The sequence below is a fragment of the Puma concolor genome, chromosome B2 (assembly GCF_028749965.1).
Source record: "Puma concolor isolate L17-30 chromosome B2, mPumCon1.1.hap2, whole genome shotgun sequence".
In the NCBI taxonomy this organism is placed as follows: Eukaryota; Metazoa; Chordata; class Mammalia; order Carnivora; family Felidae; genus Puma; species Puma concolor.
In genome coordinates this window covers 45,262,347-45,289,351 of record NC_141671.1, presented here as the reverse complement: position 1 = coordinate 45,289,351, position 27,005 = coordinate 45,262,347, and the positions used below count along the sequence as shown (strand labels likewise).

At 41.1% G+C, this 27,005-nt stretch overlaps 1 protein-coding gene across 3 annotated transcripts in view; it reads left to right on the top strand.

Annotated features, from left to right (window-relative positions):
- Positions 1 to 27,005, top strand: part of CYP39A1 (cytochrome P450 family 39 subfamily A member 1) — a 96,784-nt gene that overhangs the window by 65,367 nt on the left and 4,412 nt on the right. For all 3 annotated transcript variants that reach the window (XR_015251256.1, XR_015251257.1, XM_025925659.2), the window contains exons 9-11: positions 6,759 to 6,854; positions 7,721 to 7,809; positions 26,418 to 26,505. Coding sequence is in view for 1 of the 3 variants with exons in the window: in XM_025925659.2 (XP_025781444.1) it covers positions 6,759 to 6,854; positions 7,721 to 7,809; positions 26,418 to 26,505 (273 nt within the window). In the remaining 2 variants the exon portion in view is untranslated. The remainder of the gene's footprint in view (positions 1 to 6,758; positions 6,855 to 7,720; positions 7,810 to 26,417; positions 26,506 to 27,005) is intronic.

Genomic DNA, 27,005 nt, shown 5'->3' with positions numbered 1-27,005 from the left:
CAGGCTCCGAGCTGTCAGCACAGAGCCCGACGCGGGGCTCGAACCCACCAACCGTGAGCTCATGACCTGAGCCGAAGTTGGACGCTTAACCCACTGAGCCACCCAGGCGCCCCCATAGTACATTTTTTAAATGATTATTCTTGAATTATACTTTAATAGTGGATTATTGGTCCAAGGGAATAAACACATTTATGATTCACTGCATACAATCCTCTTACAAAACTGAACTGTTTTTATAACTCCAACATTATAGATTCCCAATAAAAATTTTTAATTAAAAGTGATAGATATCTGAAACAATTTGAGAAGTTGTAGAAAAAAAAAATCATAATCTCTTATCTCCACTTCCTCAAACTCACACTTTCTTCCTAGGGGCCAGTGGATCCAGGCTCATTCCAAGCCCTGCTGGTGTCTTTTACTGATCATGCAACCCAGAGACATGTGCTCAGGCTGCTATCTTCCAAGAATGTTCTAGAACTCCTTTTCCTTATTTTTCACAATATACTTTTAACTTTTTTTTTTTCAAATTTTTAAATGTTTACTTATTTTTGAGAGAGAGAGAGAGAGAGAGAGAGAGAGAGAGAGAAACCATGCAAGTAGGGGAGGTGCAGAAGAAAGGGAGACACAGAATCTGAAGCAGGCTCCAGGCTCTGAGCTGTCAGCACAGAGCCCGATGCAGGGCTCGAACTCACGAACTGTGAGACCATGACCTGAGCTGAAGTCAGATGTTTAGCTGACTGAGCCACCCAGGTGCCCCTACAATATATTTTTAATATTTGTAAAAGGTACAAATATGACCTTTGTTTCTGTACTTACTATTTCTTTTATAAATTAAATGTATACAACCTTTCCCCTTTTAGGAGGCATAAACTAATCACTGTGAACTTCTCCCTGCAGAGTTGAGGCTTTAATTTTGAAAATGACAACTTGAACAACTTTTTCTTCTTATTTCATAAACAAATCTTGGTAGTTAGTTTTAAAAAGGAAACCATAATGAGGCACCTGGGTGGCTCAGTAGGTTAAGCATCCGACTTCGGCTCAGGTCATGATCTCGCAGTTTGTGAGTTTGAGCCCCACGTCGGGCTCTGTGCTGAAAGCTCAGAGCCTGAAGCCTGCTTCAGATTCTGTTACTCTGTCTCTCTCTGCCCCTCCCCTGCTCACGCTCTGTCTCTCTCTCTCTCTCAAAAAGAAATAAACATTAAAAAATAAACAAAAAAATAATAAAAAGGAAACTATAAAAAAACACTAAAAGAAGAGAATAAAAATTGCTTAAAATTTCACAAGTCTGATAACCACTTGAACATTTTGGTATTCTGATAATTTCATATTTTTTTTTCCTGTAGTCTGTGCATTTTTAAAAATTCAATTAGGACCATGCTATGCTAATTTTCTCATAATCAGCTTTTATGTTAGTAATAGTTACAAAAGTTTTCTGTGTCAACAGAAGACATCTACACAGCTTTGAATTGCAGCATGATGATCTAATATGTGGATATAACATAGATTTCTAAATCAGCTGTCTATGCCTGAATGCGTATGGCTTCCGGGTGTTTACTGTTACAAACAGGGCAAAGATGGGCATCCATATGGCCAAATCCTGGTTGACAGTAGTAATTATTTCCTTGGTATGAATTCATACAACTTGGTCCTTCTAGGCTTCATATGTTTTCTAAAACAGGTGGAATGTCTTTATTGAATATACTGATGTGTTCCCAGAAATTTGGATTATGAAAAACGCTTTGAATGGGATCATCCATGTCAAGTAGTGGTGGGGGTCAGTGTTTTCTTCCCTGTGGGGCAACTGGTCACATTTCTTGCTGTGAATGCTTGAAGTGCTCTCCTACGACTCTTTCCTAATGCAGTCTGAACATGGTCTCCTTTCTTTATGTCCCTGTACTGATTCCTTCCTATATTTTTGGGACAAATTAAGATGGGCATACACCATCTGCTTTCTTTGATTTATTCCTTCTTTTCTTTTTTTCCTTCCTTTTCTTTCTTATATCATCTTATTTTTTTTTATTTATTTTTTTTTTTTTGGGACAGAGAGAGACACAGCATGAACGGGGGAGGGGCAGAGAGAGAGGGAGACACAGAATCAGAAACAGGCTCCAGGCTCCGAGCCATCAGCCCAGAGCCTGACGCAGGGCTCGAACTCACAGACCGCGAGATCGTGACCTGGCTGAAGTCGGACGCTTAACCGACTGCGCCACCCAGGCGCCCCCTTTCTTATATCATCTTTACAAAACTCTTAAACTTCTACCTGTACTCTGTTTTTAAGGTTTCATACTTTTGGTACGCAGGTAATCTTCAAGAATACCCAGGAAAAGAATGAACAAGGAAGTGTTAGAAAATATGAATGATTAAAGAATACTAATTATCTTCTTGAGGTATTGAAACATATTATAAAACCACGACGGTTAAAATGGTATGATAGTGGTGTCAGACTTAATGTTCACTATCAATATAACAGGCTGGATAGGTAACATAGAAACAAGTCCCTTTGTATCCAAGAGTATAATATAGAATAAGTGAATTGTAAATCAATGAAGAGGGAAGAGATTAACATATGGTTTGGGATGACTGGCCAGAAAGTGGGTATTTTTTAACTTTTAGAGTAGTTCTCAAACTTTTTGTTCTCAGGATCCCTTTATACTCTTAGCATTATTGGTTTTTTTTTTTTTTTATGTTTATTTATTTTTTGAGAGACAGAGAGACCAGCAGGGGAGGGGCAGAGAGAGAGGGAGACACAGAATCCAAAGCAGCCTCCAGGCTCTGAGCTGTCAGCACAGACCTGACATGGGGCTGGAACCCACAAACCGTGAGATCATGACCTGAGCTGAAGTTGGACGCTCAACCCACTGAGCCACCCAGGTGCCCCTATCCTCTTAGCATTATTAGAGACCCCAAAGACTTTTACCTATGTTAGTCATATCTATCAATATTTAATGTATTAGAGGGGCACCGGGTTGGCTCAGTTGGTTACGCATCCGACTTCGGCTCAGGTCATGATCTCACGGTTTGTGAGTTCAAGCTCCACATCACGCTCTGCGCTGACAGCTTAGAGCCTGGAGCCTGCTTCGGATTCTGTGTCTCCCTGTCTCTCTGCCCCTCTCCCACTTGTGCTTTATCTCTGTCTCTCAAAAATAAACATTAAAAAAATTAAAAAATATTTGCTGTATTAGAAACTAAAACTGAGAAATTGGTATAATATTTATTTGCTAATTAATTTAAAAATAACAAGAAACCTACTACATGTTAAAATAATAGCATGGTTTTATGAAACATAACTATATTTTCCAAAACATAAAAAATGTGGGAGAATAGCATTATTTTAAGATTTTGCAAATCTGTCTAATGCCTTGCTAATAGAGGACATCTGGCTTCCCATAAATGTGTCTGGAATCAATCTGTTGTGATATATTCTTTCCATTGATGGAAATGAAGAAAATTCAGCCTCACACAGACATGTCACTGGAAAAGGAATCAATATTTCAATAACTTTTTCAGATATGTCTGCTTTCTAATACCTCATTGAAATGCAACAGTGGGAGTTTCCTAAAAGTTTGTTATAATCTGAAATATCAATCAATGAATTTATTGTATTCAGTTATGTCAAAATCCACTGGTTTGTCCTATACTTTGAATCTTGTACCCAGGCATGATTTTTGACCTAGCACAGCCTCTGGAAAGGTCTTAAGAACTCCCAGAAGGTTCTAGACCACCCTTGAGAACCACTATTTTAGAGAAAAAAGGGCTGCCAAATCTTGGGATTGATTCATCAATGAAACCACAAAGATGAACAGATTTAAATGTATCACGTCAAAATTTAGCATGTATTTTTTTTAAGTATAATCCAAATTAAATGTAAACCAAAAATTAAGAACAAATGTTAATGTAAGTATAACACAGGGGTAAATGATGTTAATATTTAAAGAACTCACAGATCAATAAATAAAGCAGTAATATTGCATAAATTAATGAGGACAGAACATGAACACAAAAGTTCATAGAAGAAAATAACTTAACATGGAAAAATGCTCAACAAAGACATAAAGATTTATACAGGAACCAAAAATAACCTATTAAATGTCAGATTAGCAGGGAAGAGGGCAGTGAAATTGACACTAAAATATTATAGGTAGAAACCTATTTAGCTACCAGATTTGAGGGAACAGTTGAGCAAAATGTATTAACAGCCTTTAAAAATGTCCATGCCCTATATTTTCTGAACATCTATGTTAAAAGATTTTATGTGAAAAAATGCTTCATGGAAGAAGATGCTTTTGATGGCATTATTTATTATAGAAAGAAAACCCAGGGAATGACTAAATTATTTATGATTAATCTGCCCAATGAAAGATTAAAGAGACATTGGAGACAAAACTGTTCACAATGAGTCCACAATATAAAGAAAAAATACTTATGCTATAATATTAGGTGAACAACGTTAAGTTTCCAAAATTAACTATTCATCAGGATAAAGACTATGTTTAACAACAACAACAACAACAACAACAACAACAACACTCAACTGTTCGGTAAAAGTACTGGAGGGAAGTCTAGCCGGTTGATGGGTGTTTTTTTGTTGTCAGCTTTCTGGTTGTTTTTTAGCTTTTTCTATTTTTCTGAATTTTCCAAAATTTGGATAGAGAACATTTTTTATCATGCAAAAGAGTGTACTTTTTGATTTTTAGCCTTTTTTTTTTTTTTTTTTTTTTTTGCAACGTAATCATGTTCCTGGTTAAGAGCTAAGAAAGTATGTGCCTCGAGTCCCCTCCTATGGATGTTTTGCCTTTCTATAGGACTGCTGCTTTCTCTTCAAAATTCTACATTCTTTGCAACCACTTTGCTCTCAGTATCCTTCTTGAGCTACAACAAAGAGTGCTGCCTTCTCTTCCCTCTTTAAGAAGACCCCATCTCCACACTAGCAAATTAAGCTCACTGGGCCTCACAGGATCCCTATGAAGGGGGCTGGCCAGGCTCAATGCTGCCTACCTGAGAGACGCAGTTTTACAACACAGAGAAGCTGTGATTTTGATGGCGATCTGTGTTCTGGTCCTAGGACTGTTTCGTCTCCCTTTTGGTCTTTCCCTTCATGTGCCATGTAGACGATGACAGCGACTGTTAGATGGGACGATGATGTCCTTTTGCTCAGAGGTTCAACCGGCTCTCACATTCCTTTATGCCATTCATCAGCCTGGCATTTGCTGCTGTGACAGGAGCTCCTTTCTGGTCTCCTCCCTGTTGCTAATGTTAATTCTGTGACTGAGATTCCATTTGAAGGCTTCTACTGGCCTGTGTTGTAGGCTGTGGCAGTCAGTCTCCAAGTCACAGTCATGGGTCAGCAGCCAGCCACTAAAGAGGTGTATGCGGTAAGGAGGGGAAGGGCACCAGTTGACCCGCCTGGAGCCCTGTCCCGGGGCTGTCCCTGGTCCTGCCCCCAAACACGCATCAAGGCCCTCTGCAGCTGATCTCAAGGTCAGGCATGACCACTCTAACCTCAGTTCCGCCAGAGGTAGAAGGAACAGATAGGCTTGAGATCTCCTAAGTCCTTTTCTACCTTAAAAATGGTAAGAGGACACCAGCGAAATCCCCCCTCTCTTCCTTGTTTGGGAGCTCTCTCAGCACTTAGTACGGCCGCGGCCAAACCTTAAGCAATATTCAGTCCCCATTGGAGCTAACAGGGTTTCTCTCTGGTTAAAAAATGATGGCCCATTCCCATATGCCACTCCCTGCTACTATGAAAAGACATATTTGTAATTGTAACGTGCTCATATTCTAGAAGCAGAAGGTAAGTGTTTTTGTGAATATCTTGAGGACATTTCAAACTTATGCAGGGTTAAATATATATGACTTCCAATGATTGGGGATGGGAGTTACTAACAGAATGTGCCTTAGGAAAGTTGATAGCTATCTACTGGTTACACACCATGGGAGAGCCCTTTGTCCTATGGTTCCTGAACATGATGAAGTCAGGGTGATTTTATGACATGGTTTTTAGTTCTTAGTATAGTTTATATATTAGAAAACCTATGATAACATAAACGGGGAAGGATAATTCAGAAACACACTGCTTAACCTCAGTCCCACAGCCACAGCGTTCCCAAACACCAAACCAACCAAGAAACACATAGCACTCAGTGTCCCATGTCTTCCTAACCAGTTGTCTTCGTAGTCTTCATATTATTTCTGCCCTAATAGCTGTTTCTGGAGTGGAAAAAGAGAGAAAGAGAGAGAGAGAGAGAGAGAGAGAGAGAGAGAGAGAGAGAGAGACTCCACTGCCTCTGCCCTGACACTGTCATCAATGTCCCCGGGGATAGGAGACACCCACTGTTCCCACCCTCAGTGCTGTTATGGCCACTGTCCTGTCTCAGAGTTAGATTTTTCTATTCCACGACCTGGGGATTCACTGTAGTTCCCATCAAAAGCACTTGCTACCAACCCCAGTATCAAACATCCAAAGCTGCATTACATCAGACATATACTAGTATCTAAAATCTTCACATTTATCTAATATATTTCCCCCATGTAACCAAATGTGTATGCACATGTAACTAATCATCAGAATTAGAATGTAGTCATTGCTTAAGTTGGAAAACAGAAACGATCCTTCCAGGAAAGAATTAGATTTTCTCGCCATTGATTTGTAAAATGTATATGTCTTCTCTACAATATAGTTGGAGCATTATTTTTAATGACCCAAACTCTCTTTAAAGCAGATTTCCAAAAATAACTTGAAACTGATTTTTCTATCATAGAATTACACTGTTCCTTCCGGTGACTTGTTGATGGTGTCTCCATTTTGGCTGCACAGAAATCCGAAATATTTTCCTGAACCTGAAGTGTTCAAACCTGTAAGTCCTCTCTTTCAAAATGCATTACCCTTTGATTTTAATTTCCTTTATGGTGGGAATATGAATTCATAGATCAACTAGAATTGTGTCATTTTAGCAGACCTATTTCTCTCTGTGGTCTAACCAAGTCGACAACAGAGTAAAAATCAGACTTGTAATATGGATGGGTATAACACAGATGAGATAGCAAGGTTTTTGAAATAAGCTTCACCAACTCGAAAATAAATGATCTGAAACCAGCAAAGTATGTTAAAGTGAATATGTCTGGTTCTGAAAGAAGACTTATTTTATATTCATCAGGCAATTGCTCCTGTTGTTAGTTTCCAAGGAGTACTAAAAACAAACGAAACAAGACAAATTAAAGCTGTTCTCTGCTGTTTCTTAAAATTGGGGGGTTACAAGGCTAAGCAGAATCTTAAGAGGTGATTTAGTCCATCCTCTGTCTTTAGGTACAAATTAAAAAAAAATGGCATCCAGATGTATTCATTCCACATCCCAAGCTCCTTCCAATAGGCAGGGCGGCCAGTAACTTACTAGATTTATTACCAAGGACAATTTTGTGATGGAGCCTGAGATCTTATTATAAATAGTCTTCCTTTTCTGAAGTCAGTTCTGTGGTTGATTTACATTATCATTTACGTTTACCACTTAACAAAATTCTTTTTAAACCTTTTTATTTATTAGTTCACATTCCAAAAACACAATTGTGCCTGATATGAATAACAGGTTGGAAAAAAAATTACCAACAGCCCTGCAACTTTATATGCAAGGATTAGCTGTACAAAGTCATTTTTAGCCTAGAGAAATAAAGTTAAGCTTATTTATATAAGACTGATTTGGAAAAAAAAAATGATTTCTTCCCACAGGAACGTTGGAAAAAGGCAAATTTAGAGAAGAATGCTTTCTTGGACGGGTTCATGGCATTTGGAAGCGGGAAGTACCAGTGTCCTGGGAGGTCAGTGAGACAGCTGGGCCACATTTATCCAGAAAGTCTGCAGAGACACGATGGCTCAGAGGGGGGGACATCTTTGGCTTAATCTCCCTTTTCTTTATTACCAAACTACAGGGAGATCCGGGAGACCACATTTTGTTTGGTTGGCTGGTCGGATTGCACGATGTCCTTGTGGGAATGTCTACGGTGGCTTCTGATGGGAGACTTCATCAGAACCAAATATGACAGTCACAGCTGCATGATGAAAGCAGGGTTTAGGTTTCAAATGTTCAGCTTTCCTATGAGGATACATTCGAAGTTGCTTGAGTTCTACCTTTTAGAAAATTAAGTCCGAAGTATACTATTTCTTTACAACGTTCTCATGGGCCTGTGCTGGGGTTACAGAACATCTGTAGCTTGGAGCAGAGCGGCGCCTTACTAAATGGTTTCTGTTTGTTGGGGCAGTTTTGTTCTAGGAAATCTTTCTTCTGGATCCTTTCAGAGTTAAATTAATCTGGTCCCCAGGACTGCGATGCTCACTGCGATGTTGTGTTCTAGTGCAAGTGTCCAGCACTTAATGAAAGTTATTTTATGTTTATTTATGTGATCAGAAGCTGTTTTGAACACCTTGCCTGGGCCAGGCCTTCTGTTCATTAGGATAGAGCACTGAGGAACATGGACTTAGTCCCCAGCTTCATAAAACTTACACTCTACCTGAAATAGGTCCCATTTCTTCACCAGGGACGATTCTGTTGGAGAAATATTAGTATCTGTTTGTAACGAAGTCTCACTCAGTGAATGTACAAATCCTTTAAAAGTGGTTATATCACAAAGGTTGTAGTTTTTAAATTTAAGAAGTCAGTTGTTTTCATTGTTTGAGCAGAAATGCTAATCCATATCTATAATTATGACTTACTCCACAGCATGCATTCTACCCCTCTTTTGTTTTATGGTTGATAGCATCAGTAGGCTTCTAGTAATTCATATTTCCCCCAAAATGGTTTTAAATACTCTTAGCCAACCATGGAAATTCTATCTTCATTTTTACTTATTTATTTTAATTTATTTTAATCTTTATTTTTGAGAGAGAGAGACAGTGTAATCTTTATTTGTTTTTGAGAGAGAGAGAGAGTGAGTGGGGAAGGAACAGAGAGGGAGACACAGAATCTGAAGCAGGTTCCAGGCTCCGAGCTGTCAGCACAGAGCCCAGTGCGGGGCTCGAAGTCACGAACTGTGAGATCATGACCTGAGTTAAAGTCGGACACTTAACTGACTGAGTCACCCAGGTGCCCCAGTATCTTCCTTTTAAAAAGTCATTCTAGGAGTCTAAGGGTAAGCAAATTGGGGCCTAGTGTTTCCCTGGAGCAATGATTTGTCCTGGAGTAGGTAGTTGACCTAAACTCATCGATCAGACCTAAAGGAGAGACTTTTCTTCCATAGCTGGGATAGAGGCCCCCCACTTTGTCCTTTCCCATTGAATATGTATATATATAGGGGTATATATATATGTGTATATATATAGACGTATATATATATACGTCTATATATATACATATACGTATACGTATATATATACATATACATATACGTATACGTTTATGTCCTTTCCCATTGAATATGTATATGTATATGTATATGTATATGTATATGTATATATATACGGGTATATATATATATATACGGGTATATATATACATATTCAATGGGAAAGGACAAAGGGGGGGCCTCTATAGACACATATATATATATATATATATATATATATATATATATATATACATATATATATGGATATATATATATATGGATATATATATATATGGACACATATATATATGGATATAGACATAAACATTATTTTTTAGAGCAGTTTGAGTTGAAGGTTTCATTGTTGAGAGCTGAAAGCATGCTGATTTACACATCAAGAAACTCCAAAGTCTAACATTGTAACTGAGTGCAGATCCTTTAGGAGCACAGTATAATAAGCAAACATTATCAAGGAAAACCTATATGTTCATCCTGACTTTCATATTACTTTCACTTTAGAGAAGCATTTTTTCTTTTTTGGTGGGAACGTGCACATAGGTGTGTGGGGGTGGGGGGCAGAGAATCTTAAGCAGGCTCCACACTCAGTGCTGAGCCTGACACGTGAGCTCAATCCCATGACCCTGGGATCATGACCTGAGCCGAAATCAAGACCTGGACGCTCAACTGACTGAGCCACCTAGGCGCCCCTGTGGAGAAGCGGTTCTTAACACCTGTAACCCAGCTATTGCTTTGTCACCTACTAACTATCAGTGCACCCAGAGTAGGTCTTCTAAAAACAATAGGTGTTACTTTTTTCAGGTCCCTTTACATGTATTCCCAATGACGACGAAAGAGTTTCTTAATAACTATCTTTTATTACAGAAGTTTATTTTGAACTATTTATTGATCTTGGGGGACTTTTGTTTTGTTTCGTTTTGTTTTACATTTTTTCAGTATAGTTGACACAAAACATTACATTCGTTTCAGGCGTAGCACACAGTGATTCAGCTTCTCTATACGTTATGCTGTGCTCACCACCAATGTAACTGCCATCTGCTACCATATAACCATCTTTTAAATTGAGCTGGAAATGTTTTAAACCAGGGACTAAAATGCCCTGCAATGAAGCATGTAGTATTAGCCAGTGGTCAAGGATTAACTGATGATTACTGTTTTCTAAGAAAGGCTGTTATGCAATTATTGTGATATCTTTTGGGGCTGACAGACATTTGCTGGAGGTTGACAGTAATAGGTACGATAGAGGAGACCATGGCATTTCAGCTTAGTTAGAAGTATCTTATTTGTACAGAAACTATACATTTTTAATGTACTCAGCTCTTCCTCTATGCAAGGCAGTGCCCTGGGTATTGCAGGAGCTTCAATCAAGAATCAGCCATGTTCTCAGCCCTCAGGAGATGATTATCTAGGAGAAGGCAAGGAGGATATTGAGTTCATAAATAACTACAAGGAATGCAGGGTAAGAAATGCCCAAACACCACACTGTGGAAATTTGAGAGAAAGGGTATATCTGGTCAGAATGATCTTAGATTTCCTGGGGAAGGTGGCCTTTGAAGGGTTAGGTGAACGTCTAGACTGAGAAAACAGAGTGACCAAAGAGTCATTAAGGACAAGGGTATGTAGTTGAAGGGTTTATGGTTTCACTGTTATTAAGATCGGACTACAGGTAGTGGTGGGAAGAAAGACTCAATACACACATTGGCCCAATTGGGGAGGCCCCTTAACACCTGGTTGAGAGGTTGGTACACAGCTCACAAGGCACTAATGAAGTGTTAAAAGGTTTTGTATAGAATGGATTAGAGTGGGGCATGGCTTAGGTTATATAATTACGCTATATTCCATGGGAGAGACATGGAGTGGTAGAATCTACCAGATTTTGGAAACTAATTAGAAACGGGATCAGTCAAGGGGAAGGATTCGAGGACTGTGGCTTGAATCTAGGTGGCTGAAAGAGATGGTGAAAATAGAGAAATCAGGTGTAGGAGCAACTATGAGGACAAGATGTTACATTTTCCTTTGAAACCTTTTTAGTCTGAGGTGTGGCAAAATATGTATCATATAACCAAAATCCGTGGGAGAAATGTGAATGTTGAAAACATGTAACAATAAATAGAACCTCCATAGTCTCATTTTTCTATTGTTTCTGCTTTTATAAGTCCTTAACCTTTCCATCACGTATTTTACATAGCCAACCCCAGAAACATTCTGTCTTTAAAGACAAACAAAACAGAAGATTTTCCAGGAAAGTGAATGACTTCATTTGGACAGTTTTATACCAAGATGGATCTCTCTACTAGAAATTTAATCCCACAGATCCTTAGCATAATCCTCAGAAAATTGCACCCATTCTAAATTCGTGTACCAAGAGCCAACTTATTTTCTTGTGTACCAAATATTCTGTGAGTCAGAGAAAATTGCCTTTCAAGTAGCCGACGACCACAGTTGATCATGAACACATAGCCTTGTGGCCTCGCAGCTGTCATCCCTTAGAGTTCAGGCCACCGAGGCGGTGTGAGAAGCCCTCTCATTAGTGGACACAGAAGGTTTTGCTGAGTTTGCAAAATAAGTACCCGGTACTGCTGTCAGCTGCCAACCAGAAGTCAGGATGGAAGAATATTGTTCCGGCTCTGCAGAGTGGGAATTCTGAAAATACATTTGCCGGAAGAACCCCTTGCTGGGCACTTCCTGGTAGCTAGGAAGCTCCTGGGTACAGGCAGGAAGGGAACTCTTCCCAGTAATTCTATTGCTGGAGAAGCCTGGTGGTACAGAAAAACAAACAGGAGAAAGCAACATGAACTGTCAGACTTCTTCGGCAATGGCAGCGTGCAGAATGAGGAGTTGCCTTACAGCGGACGTTCTCCTCTGAAGCCAAGAATTGAAACAAAGGAAGAGAACAGGGGATTTCCAGTGTGGCGTGGCTATCTCTGAGAGTTGTGACCTCAGCACAAAGGGATGTGCTTGCTGTACTGCACCCCCCTCCACATCCCCCACCCCCTTGCAAGCCAACAGCCCCCATTTCTCTTGCTTCCCATCCCTGCACGAGGATGCCTGGTTGGCTGTATCCCTGTGCTCATTGATCTGGGTCACATCCCAGTCGTAAAACAATAGCCCTGATCTTTGGCAAGACCCCTCACTTACAAAAGCTTGCTTGGAGAAGAAGAGGCTGTAGTAAGAGTAAATCTACAATACTTGAGAAGTAAAAATGAAGCGTGGAGTCCTCAGGAATAGCAACTACGATCTCTATTGTGTGTATGTGTGTGTGTGTGTGTTTGGGTCCTTCATATATCCTGGGGCAGTACTGGGCTACGAAGTCATGGACCTGTCTTGAATTACTAAAGAAAGTCACACGGTGATGGGAAAATTAATCGAAACATAGATCCAGCTGGTAGTAGATTAGTAGTGGCAGTATTCAACCTAACAGGTATTTACGGAGCACCTAATATTAGTATGTTTATTCTTTCATTCAGGAAGTATTTATGGAGTCTATGTTGTATGCCAGGATAGCGTTCTAGGAGTTACCTTGGAAAACAAAATGAGGGATGAAGTCCCTTCCCTCAAGGAACTTACAGTCTAACTCAAGTCACTTCATGAACCACTGGGGAAATTCAAAGACACATAACTTTCCTGAGTTGCTTATAATATAGCTGGGGAGATGAGACCCTAGCAACATGAAAAACAAGCCCTACTTAACAGTGTCAGATGACCCGTGAGAAATGCCAAATGACACGTATCCGTAGTAACTGCTGTAGGAATTTCGAAGAGGGGGATTGGAAAAGGCTGTATGGACTAGATGGTAATAAGCAATAAACAGTATAGAGAAAGCTCGTAGGAATGTAATGTAATGTAATATAATGTAACGTAATGTACCTGTATGTTGGGATTTTAAGCTCTGTGTACAGTTGTTTCTATATGTTTGTTTTCAAGGTAATATAATCTTAACAATTGTGCCTTATTCAGTAAAAAAAATCTTTGCAGTATGCTGCAAAGTACTGTAAGTAGCTTTTCTCCCTTTTATACTTAGAAAGAGCTGATTGCTTTGAAGAGTGAGGAAACTCAAATCCCAATGGATTTCGTGAGACCTTGCAAATTCAATTTATTCCGAGGCATTTGTTACATAAACAAACGCATCCCCTCAACTCTGGTTGTCACGTAGAACTGAAAAAACTATATTTGCTGATATAATTGTTTCCTAACATTTTCCTTATTGTGGGCACACGTCCTGGAGGGCATATAAAAAGGGTTAGGAGTGAGGGTGGGAAGGGTGGATGTGGTTAATTCCAAGACTGAGTCAGGCTGCCAGACTCCTTTATTAATTTTTAGCCATGTATCTCTCTTCTTACTGCTTTACTGAGGAGCAGTGACTCGCTGAAAGGAGCCCAGAAACCACTGGCAAAATTGTAGTCATTGCTTTCCCAGCCGCCTTGTTCTGACACTTCATTATGAGGCTAAGATTTAAGACTGTCAAGAACAGAAGAAGCAATTCAGGACTGACTTTTGATCCTCAAGCCAAAGTGCTTCCGAAATATAGCATGTTCGTTTCTGGGCAAAAATTATAGCAAAGACCCTCTTTTCCTTTTATTTACAAAGTAGATCTCCAGCCCCTCTGTGGTGCACAGAAAACCTGCACAGGATTTGTATCTGTGGAGAGAAAGAAAGAGCACTCCAGGCTGGGTATCTTCCACCGCTCTCCCCATTTTTTTGATTTTTCTCCACTCATCAAACTCAGTGACTACTCTTGAACAGGATAGATGTCTCCTGTTCAGAAGGAGGGTTTAATTGCAAGGAAGTGAGGACTGAATTAAAACTGTGCTGGGTCACCATACTGCTTGTGGGTTACTGCCTCCCTATCATCTAACGCCTTCTCCTTTCTTCCCCTCCCTCATTTTCTTTCGGGGGTCCATGGGATTCTGGGGTGCAGATTCCATCCCCCCCAGCTCCATAACAGTGGAGCATGGTTCCCTAAGCCCATGTGCAAATACCATCCCTGTTCCCCAGTTCCCTTCCCATGGTGACTGGTTTCAGTGTTGGCATATGTTTTAAGCAGTGCAAGGAACTACGAGGGTTCCCGTTGAGACTTCTGGGTCAAAAATAATCAATCATTCCCTGTAGGATGTGAATAAAGAAGCACTTGGCCCCCCAAATTGTTGTTAGCTATTCGGAGACAATAAAAGCAGACAGTGTTAGGGTGAAGTTGGTACCACAGGGCAGAGCAGCAGGGGCAAACTGGCTTTCTGGAAACATCACTGAGCTGCTGGGCCCTCTCTGCCCGAGGCCAGCCAGCTCTAGTTTTTCAGGCACACAAAGCGATGCATTCCCTTCGGTACGGAAACCAGTCTGATGTGGGATTTCTGTCACTTACAACCCAAAGCATCCTAAGTAACATAATTTCCTTAAAAGCAAAAGTGTGCTTCCAAGGTTTGTTGAACTCTGTGAAATATTGTATTAACGTGCTCTGACCGTATCCATGAATTGCTTTCTAAATAGCATGGGCTTTTGCAGAGGGGTGATATACCCATTTACTGTGGGTGCATCACAAAACAAAAGCAAGTGTCTCATCTTCAATTTTTTCTGGAAGGTCTGGAATTTAAAATATACCGTGAGGGTGGCTCAGTCAGCTGAGTGTCCGACTTGGCTCAGGTCATGATCTCACTGTTCATGGGTTCGAGCCCCACATCCAGCTTTCTGCTGTCAGCGTGGAGCTGGCTTTGGATCCTCTGTCCCCCTCTTTCTCTCTGCACCTCCCTGCTCGTGCTCTCTCTCTCTCTCTCTCTCTCTCAAAAATAAACATTAAAAAATAAAATAAAATATACCATGAGATCACTTCTATTTGGTGCATGCTTAATCTTATGGAAGTCAGTACTATTCCTGTGCCCTTTGCTTGAATAGGAAGGTTCGAAGTTGTATCCAACTTTCCCGCTCATATTGCATCCATAGGAGAGTTCCGCCACTAGGAGGGGTAGCGGCAGGATCATGGGTAGCACGTCAAAGTGACCTCTGGAGAGTGCCCTCCCGCTTCGATGAAACAGAAGACAATCTCTCAAGTTAGAGGAAGGGCAGAGGTTTTTCCCATCCTGTCCCTGTTTGTTTTCGTATCTGCTTTCTCACCTCCTCTTCCCCTATTCAAAAGCTCCCAGTCTCTTCCCTCTTCCGTAGGCTTTTTTCTTGTCCTTCTCTCCCACTTACCCTGTTCCCACTCTTCCCTTCCCACCTTATTCTTATTTAATGTAAGTGTCTACCTGCTCACTGCACACATTCTGCCCTCACCATCACCCCCAGTCAAGAGTCCGGTGCCCTAACCGTAGAGCTTCCCGTATGTATACCTGAGATAATCTTTATCATTGTGATTGTAGTACTACAGCTAAAAAAGGATGGTAAAATACATCTTCTAACATAGTCTTTTCCCTTTCTCCTCGTCAAATTCCTCTAGATCAGTGATTCTTAAAGTGTGATTCCCGGACCACGGGTGGGAACATTACCTGGAAACTTGCAAAAAATGCAGATTCTTGGGCCCTTCCCCAGACCTCCCCGAATCGGAGACTTCCAGAGCGGGGCCCAGCGATCTGTGTTTTAACAAGCTTTCCGGGGGATTCTGACACAGGCTAACGTTTGACAACCGCTGGGCCAGATTGCTTTGCCTCCTGCCACCAAATTGATTTCATTTTCCTAAAAGATCTCTTGGGCGGATGAGGTTGCGGGGACAGTACTTCCCCTTTAACTTGAATAACTCATGCTTCCATGGAGGATGCCTGTGAAAGTATGTCTGTCTGCTGCCTTCTCTGAATTCCAGGGCGAGATCATTCTATTTTCATAAGCCGCAGCTGGTAGCAACTAGGAATATACTTCAGAGCCCCTGCCCCTGGCAACCATGGCAGGTTTCCAGCCCATGCTGGCATTGCCCGCAGTGACTCTTCTGGTAGGAGAAAAAAAAAAAAAAAAAGCAAGAGATTTTCCTTCCAAAAGCAAGAGAGGGAGGTGATCTCAACATCAAGACATCTAAAACCAAGATCATTCATTTCCCGTAATCTTATCATTCCTTGAGTACTCCCTGTTTCTTTTTGACGTAGGGCTGCTCTAGACCCCTGGCCTTCCAGAGTGACCCTTTGCTCTTCCCTCTTTTTGGCCTTCCATGTCCCCCGCCCCCCCCCCCCCCCCCAAACCAGGTCTTCATGCCTCACCAGCAGGCGACGTTGCAGTTTCCTTAACCCTTCTCCCAGGTTCTGTCATCTCTGCTTTCAACCCGTCTTACTGCGTGCGGATTGCTTTTCCTCAAATAATCATCTCAGTTGGTCACTCTTGTTAAGACTCTGGTGCTGTCACCTGCAGAGCGTCATGGAGAGCCTGGAGCTCTAGGCCGATTGTATCTTTCTGAACATCTGGCAGTGCCCTCCCCAAAGGGGCTACCAGCCGTCCCCAACTGCAATGCCCATTCCTTCGCTTGGTCCTGCGCTCGCTGGGTCTGGAATGCCCTGACTCCAGGTGAGGGCCTACTTCCTTAAAGCCCCGTTGCCTTCCATCAAGGTCTAGCTCAAGTTTGACCTCCACAGAAGTTCCTGTTGATTGCTCCAGACCACAGGGCTCTCTCCAGGCTCCAAATGTCCATAGCCCTTTGGTCTCTGTCTTGGCCTCATATTGTCACCCTTTGCGTCTCTCCACGTGCATTACTAGTGTGAGGTCTGTGAGGTAGCGTGTGTTTTGTCCGACTCCGTGCTCTCCATGTCTGTATGGTGCTCCTTGAACATTTATCTACCAACGGGGGAGACACACGAGCACTACGTATTTAAGGAATTTTCAGTATGTTTATATTTTAACGAGCTTTATTTGTAGATGTGTTATGTGGTTCTCGTAAGTGTGAAAAATAAATCTGTTATAAATAATATGCCTCATTATCTTCATTGTTTTGACACAGGAGCATTACGAAAACAACCCCTAACGTGAACATAGCTCATCTTGCTTCTGTTAAAAATACTTTAGGAAGCCCATTTTCTGTGACATAAAAAGCTTTTAATGTCATAGGTATGTGTGTGTCAGTCTCTGACATCTCAGGCCTCAAACAAAATTCAATAACATGGTAAAGGCTAGAAAACACTATTTTTTGCAATTGCATAAAAAATGACTGTATTTAGTGAATAACTGAGGTAATTTTGCTATAATATTCAAATATTTGGATTTGGAGAAAACTATTTTTAGCACATATTATTTACTATCTGTATTATGAATGCATCTTACCTTTCCTTTAGCTAGGATATCAGTCAAAATGGTTAGAACTAGTATGAAATATGTTAATATTTATGCCCTTCTAATAACTAATACGAACTTAATAACTAACTTAACACTCAAAGATAAAAGAAGAAAAATATTAAAGCCTCTCTAATGCACAGTATGAAGTGGGTCAAAAACCTCAACTGTAATTTTATCTTAAGGGAAGGGTAGCTTTATGATTTTAAGGAACATTGCAGGGACTAAAGTTTGTTAAGGAAATGCCTTACAGATTATAGTGGGAAGCTCTTCTAATGAATCGGTGAATATTCTCTCTAATTATTTCTAATCAAATTATGCGTAGTATTTCTAACATGTTTACTCTTTTTTAAAAAAATGTGTATCTACTTAGAGAGAGAGAGAGAGAGAGAGAGAGAGAATGAGTGGGAGAGGGGCAGAGAGAGAAGGGGACAGAGGATCCAAAGCAGGTTCTGTGTTATCAACCAGGAGTCTGACACGGCGCTCGAACCCACAGACCATGAGATCATGACCTGAGCCAAAGTCAGATGCTTAACCAACTGAGCCACCTAGGTGCCCCTAACATGTTTACTCCTAAATACCTTGTGAACATTGTTTGCATTCTCATCTGTGTGATAGAGGAAGTCCATGTGGAGGGTCTTCTGTGTGTAATAACGCTTAAGGGAATGTCATTTTCACACATAGGTATAAGTTTTCAATAAGCACAACCTATTCATTGGGTCTGTAGCACTTTTCAGGATCAAAGACCCAACACTGTCATTCAAACCCTCCACGGACTCCTCCCACTCTGCCAGTCTCGTCTCTCATCACCTCACCTTCTGCCGGGCAGGGTGTGAAGCAGTCACGGGGCCCTAGATGTTCCAGGGCCCCTTGTGAGATAGTGCCTGGGAACAGGTTGTCCTTCTGGCCAGAGTGCCTTCTCCACTGGAGCGCCTGCCACCCTGCCCGCCCAAGTGGTTATTTTGTCCTCATGCTGCTACAGTGCCTCTCCTCCAAGGACTGGACAGAGTGCCAAGGTCCTTTATGCCAGGGAGCCGAGCTCGGAGAAGTGCGTGGTCTATAGCAAAGTAACGTTGAGAGAAGCGCCAAAGCCAGAGTTAGGAGAAAATAGGACCATCTGGATAAAGTGGAACCTACCAAACTGTTTTGTAATTCACAGATGCAAAGTTAGCCAGTATTTTGCCAGGTGAGCACACTGAGTATCCGGGAAGTCACTGCTTATTCCGCTGACACAAAGTGTCAGCTTAGTTATCTGAAGAAGTGATCTCATCTAATTTAATTCCAGGAAGGGCGCTAAGTCCTGAGAAGAGTTGGTCGTTTTAGTAGCTGGGAACTTGGTGACTAATTTCACATGTTGGCGCTCCTTGCCACGTTTTCCATTTGATCCGGGGCTCGTGCCCTCCATGAAATACTTCATGGGGATTTAGAGATGCCGCTCTCTTTTTGTTATTCCACCCCTTTGGCTCCTCCTTACCAATGTCCTTTGCTCCTCTCCCTCACCTTCCTGACTTCCAAATTTTGGAATGTCCCCAGCACGGTCTCGTCGGATTGCCAGTTGGTTTTGTTTTGTTTTGTTTTGTTTTGTTTTGTTTTGTTTTGTTTTGTTTCCTATTTAACTTACTTCCTAAGTGATCACATCCTGTCCCACAGCTTTAAATAATCGTCTGAATAATGAAGACTCTGTATTTATATCCCTTATGGCTCCAGTCCTGACTGAATCCCTCCTAAACGTCAGGCCCATTTACTCAGCCTCCACTCAGCATCTGCAGTGATGTCTCCAGGCCACTGGTGCACAGCAAGCTAAGCTTAACAGTTCCAGAACCGAGTTCCAGGCGATAGCTCCCCATCCTGCTCCTCCTTTCGTCCTTCCCGTGGCTGAGGTAAATAGCGACTGTATTCTTGCATTTCCTCAGGTCAGAAACTCATTTCCTAGGGTCAGAACTCATTCCTGACTCAGTCTTCTGCATCCAGAAGGCAAACCGTCAGCCCACTGTGCAGGGTATATCCAGTCTCTCACTCTGGCTCATGACTATTTCTTTTTCTTTTTCTTAACTTATTATTTATTATTTTTATTTTTACTTATTTAATTTACATCCGAGTTAGCATCTAGTGCAACAATGATTTCAGGAGTAGATCCCTTAGTGCCCCTGACCCATGTAGCCCGTCCCCCCTCCCACCACCCCTCCCGTAACCCTCTGCTTGTTCTCCATATTGAAGACTCTCTTATGTTTTGTCCCCCTCCCTGTTTTCCTATTATTTTTGCTTCCCTTCCCTTGTGTTCACCTGTTCTGTGTGGCTCATGGCTATTTCTACCATCCTGGTCCAAGGCCCTACTTTCTATTGTCTGGAAAATCCTAATGGCTTCCTCAACCAGTCTTCTGGCTTCCACTTACATCACGATATGTTCTCTTCTCCATGTAGCAGCCAGAATGATTCTCTTGAAACTTAAGTCACATTTGCTCAGAGCTATTCAATGGTTTCCCGTCTCACAGAATGAGATGTAGTCTTCAGCAGGCCCCCACGGGCTCTCTACTTGCTGGGGGGGGGTCTCTCTGACATTCCCCTTTTCTTGCTCATCTCTAGCAACACTAGCCTCTTCTTTTTTCCTCATTCTCCTTCCTCTGGATTTGTGCACTTTCTGTTCCCTCTGTGTGGAATTCTGTGCCCAGATATTCATATGTTGCACCCTCTTACATCATTCCAATGTCTACTGAAATGTCCCCTCATCAGAGAGGACTTCCTCATCCGAAATATCTTAGCCCATGCCACACTCCCTTTCCCTTTATCTTGTCTTATTTGTTATTGTAGTACTTATTCTCATGGTTGATATATGCATTGCTTGTTTATGTGCTGCCTGCTTACTACCTCTCTTCTAGAATTTAAGCATTCTTATGAAAAGTGTGAATGGTGTTTTTGTGTGTTTGTTTACTGCTGTAACTTCAGCACTTAGAAGAGCATAAAGCACATAAAGACAGTGCACACTGAATGGATGAACGAATGGAGATCTCACGTTATCGTCAGAACTCTTAGTATGTAACCTCAGTGCCTGTTCACTGGTCCCATAAATGTCCCTCCCTTCCAGGAAGAGTAAGGAGGAAAAGCATGTAACGTATATCCACACCGCAGGTGTCCCTTCCGAATCTGACCCGTAGTGTCCTGTGATGTCTACTGGACTCCCAGCTTCTCATGGTAGATGAGACGCTGTTTGTGTGACCCTGTCTCCAGGAGAGAGAGGAAGCATGAGGCTCTTTATGCTTCCTGACATTTTATCATCTCTTTGTTCTTCATAGCGGTGTCACACAGGGCCATAAAGATGCATCACGCTTGACTGATGTTTTTTAAAAAATGACACAGTTGATTCCAGACCATTGCAACAAAGCTAGTATCGCACTAAAGGGAGTCAAATGAAATTTTTGGTTTCCCAGCGCATATAAAAGTTACGCTTCTTTGCTACACCGTAGCCCGTTGAGTGTGGAGTAGCATTATGTCTAAAAAACTGCACATACCTGACCTTAAAAATACCTTATTGCTAGAGAAAAAAAAAAAATATCCTGACTGTAAGCTAATCTGAACTTGGAGTGAGTAGTAATTACTGATCACAGATCACCGTACCAAGCATAATAATAGTGCAAAAGTTTGAAATTTTGTGCAAATTGCCCAAGTGTGACGCAGAGACCCAAAGTGAGCACATGGCGTTGGAAAATGGCGCCGAAGGACTTGCTCAAGGCAGGACTGCCACCACCTCTCAGTTTGTACAAAAGGCGGTATCCGTGAAATGCAACAAAACAAGGTATGCCTGTGGAATAGTCAGGGAAAGATAAAAAAATGGATCTAAAATATTTCTTTTCCCGTAGCCCAGGAAATCCCCCATTCCTACCGTTGGCCCTTGCACACAGGCTGTGCTTGTCTATTGCAAAATAATCACAGAGTGGTCACTGTCCTCTTCACCTCATCCTGCGCCTGGGGTGTCGATTTCACTCAAAGACCCATCTCCCTTCCTCCATGAGTACCTTTCTCAAAGTCTGAGTGTAGAATAACACCAGGGGCTCTCAGGACAACTGTCCACCATTGTCCTTGGGACTTGAGATCCCCAAAACAGTCCCTGTGCTGGGCATGGGCACACCATCTCCCACTCTCTTAAGATACGTACACATGTTTATCCTTTAAATCCTCTACTCAATAATTGACTGCCATTTCAAATCTCTCTTTCTTTCTCTATTTCACATATGTCTCAAAGACCATCATTTTTTCCCCACAAGATACTATACTTTAAACCTATAAAGAGGAAATTAAATATTTACCCCCAAATCATCAAGGCAAGTTTCTCTCATAATAGAGTCAGCGTATTATTATAAAGAACAATGTGTACTTTTTTTTTCTTTCAACTCTTCAAAGATGTTGTTCTTGTTTTTTAAAATTTTTTTAAGTTTATTTATTTATTTTAAGAGAGAGATAGAGAGTGAGCAGGGGAGGGGCAGAGAGAGAGGGAGAAAGAGAGACAATCCCAGGTAGGCTCTGCACTGTCCGATCAGAGCCCAATGCGGGGCTTGAATTCACGAAGAGTAAGATCATGACCTGAGCCGAAAGCAAGATTCAGAGGCTTAACCAACTAAGCCACCCAGACACCCCTCAAAGATGTTGTTCTGTTGTCTTCCGCTTTCATGATTTCTGATGAGAGGTTTGTGACCTGTGACCTTCTTTCTTCCTTCCTTCCTTCCTTCCTTCCCTCCTTCCTTCCTTCCTTCCTTCCTTCCTTCCTTGTGTCTCCCCACTCCCCCACTGCTTTTAGGACTTTTTTCTTTGTCACTGTTTTTTTTAAAGATTTGATTCTGATTTGTCTTGGAATAGTTTTCTTTATGTTTCTTTTGCTTTTGCTTCATTGTGCTTCTTAGCTCTGTAAACTAACAGTTTTAACAAATCTGGAAATGTTTCAGCTTCTATTTCTTCAAATATTTTTCCTGCCCACTTCTCTGTATCTCCAAATTACACATATGTTAGACTGTGTGATGGTATTTTACAGGTCACTGATACTCTGTTTATTTCTTTTTTCAGTCCCTTTTTAATCTATGTACTTCATTTGGGATATTTCCCAGTGTTCTATTAAGTTCCATGATATTTTCTTTTGTAGTGTCCTATTTTCTGTTAATTCCATCCAGTGTATTTTCACTTAAGATACTGTATTTTCATTGCTACAAGTTAGGTTTGATTTTTTTTTTTTTTATCTTCCATTTCTTTCTTCATTGTGCTTCTACCTTTTGAACATGTGGAATATATCTAACTAGCTGTCTACAGTATCTGTCACTTCTGGGTCTGTTTCTTTTGAATGATTTTTCCCTCACCCATGTTTCATATTTCCCTGTTTATTCTAGGCATGGCCATTTCTGAATAAATGCAAGACATGAATTTTAAGTGTTATAGATACTAGGAGTTGCCTGGGTGGCTCTGTCGGTTAAGTGTCCAACTTTGGCTTAGGTCATGATCTAACGGTTCTTGGGTTTGAGCGCCGCATTGGGCTCTGTGCTGACAGCTCAGAGCCTGGAGCCTGCTTCGGATTCTGTGTCCCCCTGTCTGTCTGCTCTTCCCCCACTCTTGCTCTCTCTCTCTCTCTCTGTCTCTGTCTCTGTCTCTCAAAAATAAATAAACATTAAAAAAAATTTAAGTGTCATGGATACTAGATTTTATTGTATTCTTTAGTTTTAGCCTTAATGTGGCATGTAGTAAGTTGCTCAGAAAAATGAGTTTTCAAGACTTGTTGTTAAGCTTTGTTAAGGTAAAAGCAGGAGTGGCGTTTAATTTAAGATAATATAATGCACTTCTAATTAAAACAATAACCTTTATTTTTTTAAGTTTATTATTTCTTTTTCTTTTGAGAGAGAGAGCAGGGAAGGGCAGAGAGAGAAAAGGAGAGAGAGAATCCCAATCAGGCTCTGCATCGTCATTGTGGAGCCCCGCACGGGACTTGAACTCATGAACTGTGAGATCATGACCTGAGCTGAAACCAAGGGTCAGATGCTTAACCAACTGAGCCACCCAGGTGCTCCATAAGGCTATAACTTTTAAAGACCCTATTCAATTGTCCATGTGTTACAAGATCTCCTCACCCTTGCATGTGGGAACAGACTTCCATATCTTGTGGGAGCCCTGGGCATTATTCAGCTTATTGTTCCTTAGCTTTCTTTTTCATCTCTCATCTTCACTTCAGTAGTTGCCTCTTACACATGCTGAGATTAGTACTCAACCAAATACTCCAGGAGACCCCCATGTGGCTCTCTGAAGCATTCTTGTTCTCTCTGTGAAACTCCCTCCTCTCTTTTATTCTTGCCTGCAAATTCCAGTCTCTTTAGCTCCCCTGAACTTTGATCTCTTGCCTTTTTAATCTAGTGAGACTGTCCAGTTCTGCGTGGGCTTTCTCCTTGCACGTGACCTGGAAACGGCCATGGACGGAGAACGGGAGACTCTCTGGCAGAGTTCACCTCATTGATTCCTTTTCTCTTGGGAATTTTCATCCTATCCTGTGAATCTTGCTCCGTTTTTTGAGTTATTTAGGGCAGGACATGGCCAGAAGTAGAAGTTCCATTCGTTAGAAGTCTGGCAGAAATTTAGTTGTGAGAAATTCTGAACCTGTACATGGGTTAGCAAAATTGCTTTTTCTTGGCATTGCTCTTTGATTTGAAGCAGCAAAGACTGTGTATGTTCTATTTCATAGCCATTGATAGTCTCTTAGAATAAATTATTTTTAGCACTCATAAATAAGTAGGGTTAAATATGCATCACAAATATTTGTGAAGAAGTGATGTGCCATCCAAGTGGGTTATAACAACATGTGGAGTACTCCCGATTTCATTTGAAGTAAGATGCTTGAAGAATGTTTCGAGATGTTTCAAGAATACTACTAGGAAACAAATCTAATTACCTGAGGTGAATATCAGGTCATTCATATTCATTCGTTCACTCAATCAACAAATATTGAGGACTCAAAGATGAGTAGAACATGGTTGCTACTGTTTGTGAATACTGTAGTTTATAAGGGGAGTCAGACATACAAACCATTAACTGTAACATGGTAGGATATAGTAGGATTGGAGGGTAAGGACATTGGTGGAGGAATGTGTAAAGTGCCACAGAAATGCAGAGAAAGAGAGCTAGAAAGGGCAGGAAATTGAATCTCTTTTATGGAAGGCATCCTTTCCATCATCTATTCACTCATTCATTCATTCATTCATTCAGGTAACGTGATTAGGCACCAATAGTATGCTCTGTACTGTTAAGTCCCAACAATACAGTTCCTCCTCTAGGAGAGAAATGGCAATTCGATAAGCAATTGCAATTCAGTGCAATAGGTGGTGTGGCTGAGATGTGCACAGGGGACCATAGAAGTGGAGAGGAGGGGCATCTCATCTCAGAAGCAAGTGGTCAGAGAATGCCTCCAGAGGAGACCGAGCCTTGGGCAGGGGAAGGGCTTGCAAGAGAGTGTCACCATTCGGGAACTGTCAGGTACACGGGGTGGCTAGAACATGGGTGTCGAAGAGGAGCTATCAGTGGGGAGGAGGCTGGGGAGAGAGGTGGGGGCATATCTTCAAAGGCTGTATTCTCTGTTGTCAATTGGAAGGAAATGGGAAGCATCAGCAGATTGTGTGTGTGTCTACGTACACTGAGGACATAGTGACAGATTTATGTTTTAGGAAGTTCACTCCAGTGGTAAAGTGAAGGACAGAGTGGAGGGAAGTGAAATTGGAAGCAACGAAATTAATCTGAAAGCTGAGCTAATCTGGTAATCCAGGAGACAAATCATGATGAACTGCACTGAGGGAATAGTGGAGGGACTGGGGATAAGACAAGAAGCAGAGGGATTGGGGAAGTATTTAGAAGATAAAACAAAAGGACTCAGTGCCTAATTGGATATAGAGAGCGAAGAAGGGGATTGAGTCTGTGATGACTTCCAATTTTCTGACCTGTTGGACTCATCGTATTCACTAAGAGTTATGGCCCCTAAAGGCATTGCCTACCCTGAGGAGAACTCAAAACAACCCACAGAGATGCACAAAAAAAAAAAAAAAAAAGCAGAATTCCATTTATACTTTCTCTCAATATTTTTAGTTTCTATTTGTATGTGTCTTACAAAGCATATAGCAAACTAATATAGTAGTATGTGTATATACTTTATAAGTAAATGAGTATCAATATATTGTAGGGTATGCTCAAATATTTCATTATAGGGTATATGATCAAAAAGTTGGGAGACATCTTAGTGAGCGATCACAAAAGTAATAATATTTGGTAGTTATGGGGAATTTGAGATGCCTATAGAACATCCAGGCAGTAATTTCTCATGGGCAAAAAGAGTCTAAATCAGACAAGAGTGTCCAGTAGAACTTTCTGTGATCATGCAAAATGTTCTAAAGATGTGCTGTCCAGTAGGGAGGCCAGTAGCCACGTATGGCTATTGAATACCTGAAATATGGCTAGAGCAGCTGAGGAACTGAAATTTTCAACTTTGTTTAAATTTAATTTATTTATGTTTAAATAGCGATGTGTAGCTAATGGCAACCATGGCGGGAAGCACTGATCTAAAACTTTGAAGGAGACCTGGGCCCTCATTAATTGAGTGCTTTCACTGGCTAAGCATTTTACCTACATTTTTAAGCGATTTAATGATCCCATCTACCCTCTGCAGTAGACAGAATTATAAAAGAAAAGAATAAATTCTTCCTTACTCTATCCTTCTGATGGTTAAAGTTCATATTGTGTGGAAGAATATACTTGCTCTGAAATCTGTATGTGTGCTTTCTAAATATTCTCTATTGGTAGAGATTTATGCATCTTTCACTGACAATTTCATATTATTCTTTCAGGTGGTTTGCGCTGTTACAGATTCAAATATGTATTATTTTAATACTTTATAAATATGACTGTAGTCTTCTGGACCCATTACCAAAACAGGTAAGTGTTTTTGGAATTTTGAATACCATGGCTTTCAAATGTGGTATAAATTCTAACCCCTTAGTTTTAATTACTAGAGATGAGCTGCTAATTTCCTCACCTAGACTTGATTTTAACAGGGGTCTTACATGAAACCAGACTGAGAAGATAGCCCCTTAATTCCCTTACTTCCGGGTCTAATGTATGTGCCACAGTGTCACAAGACGGGGACCAAATAGCAGTGTTTCCACCATTTACAGTGTTAAGGAGCTCCTCAGTGAATTTACCAATTTTGACCCTGTTCCCTGTGCTAAATAGACATGGCCTTGATGTTGGGCTTGTTTCCCTAGAGAGGCACGTCTGTGAGTCCAAAAGTGACCCATCAGTTTTGGAGGCAAGTCATAGCCCTTGGTCCATTTGGGAAGCAATACCATAGCAGAGAGCAGCAAAGACAGTGAGCAGCAGTAAAGACAGTAAACAGAAGTGAAAAGACCATGACCTTATTCCTTCCTCTGACCATT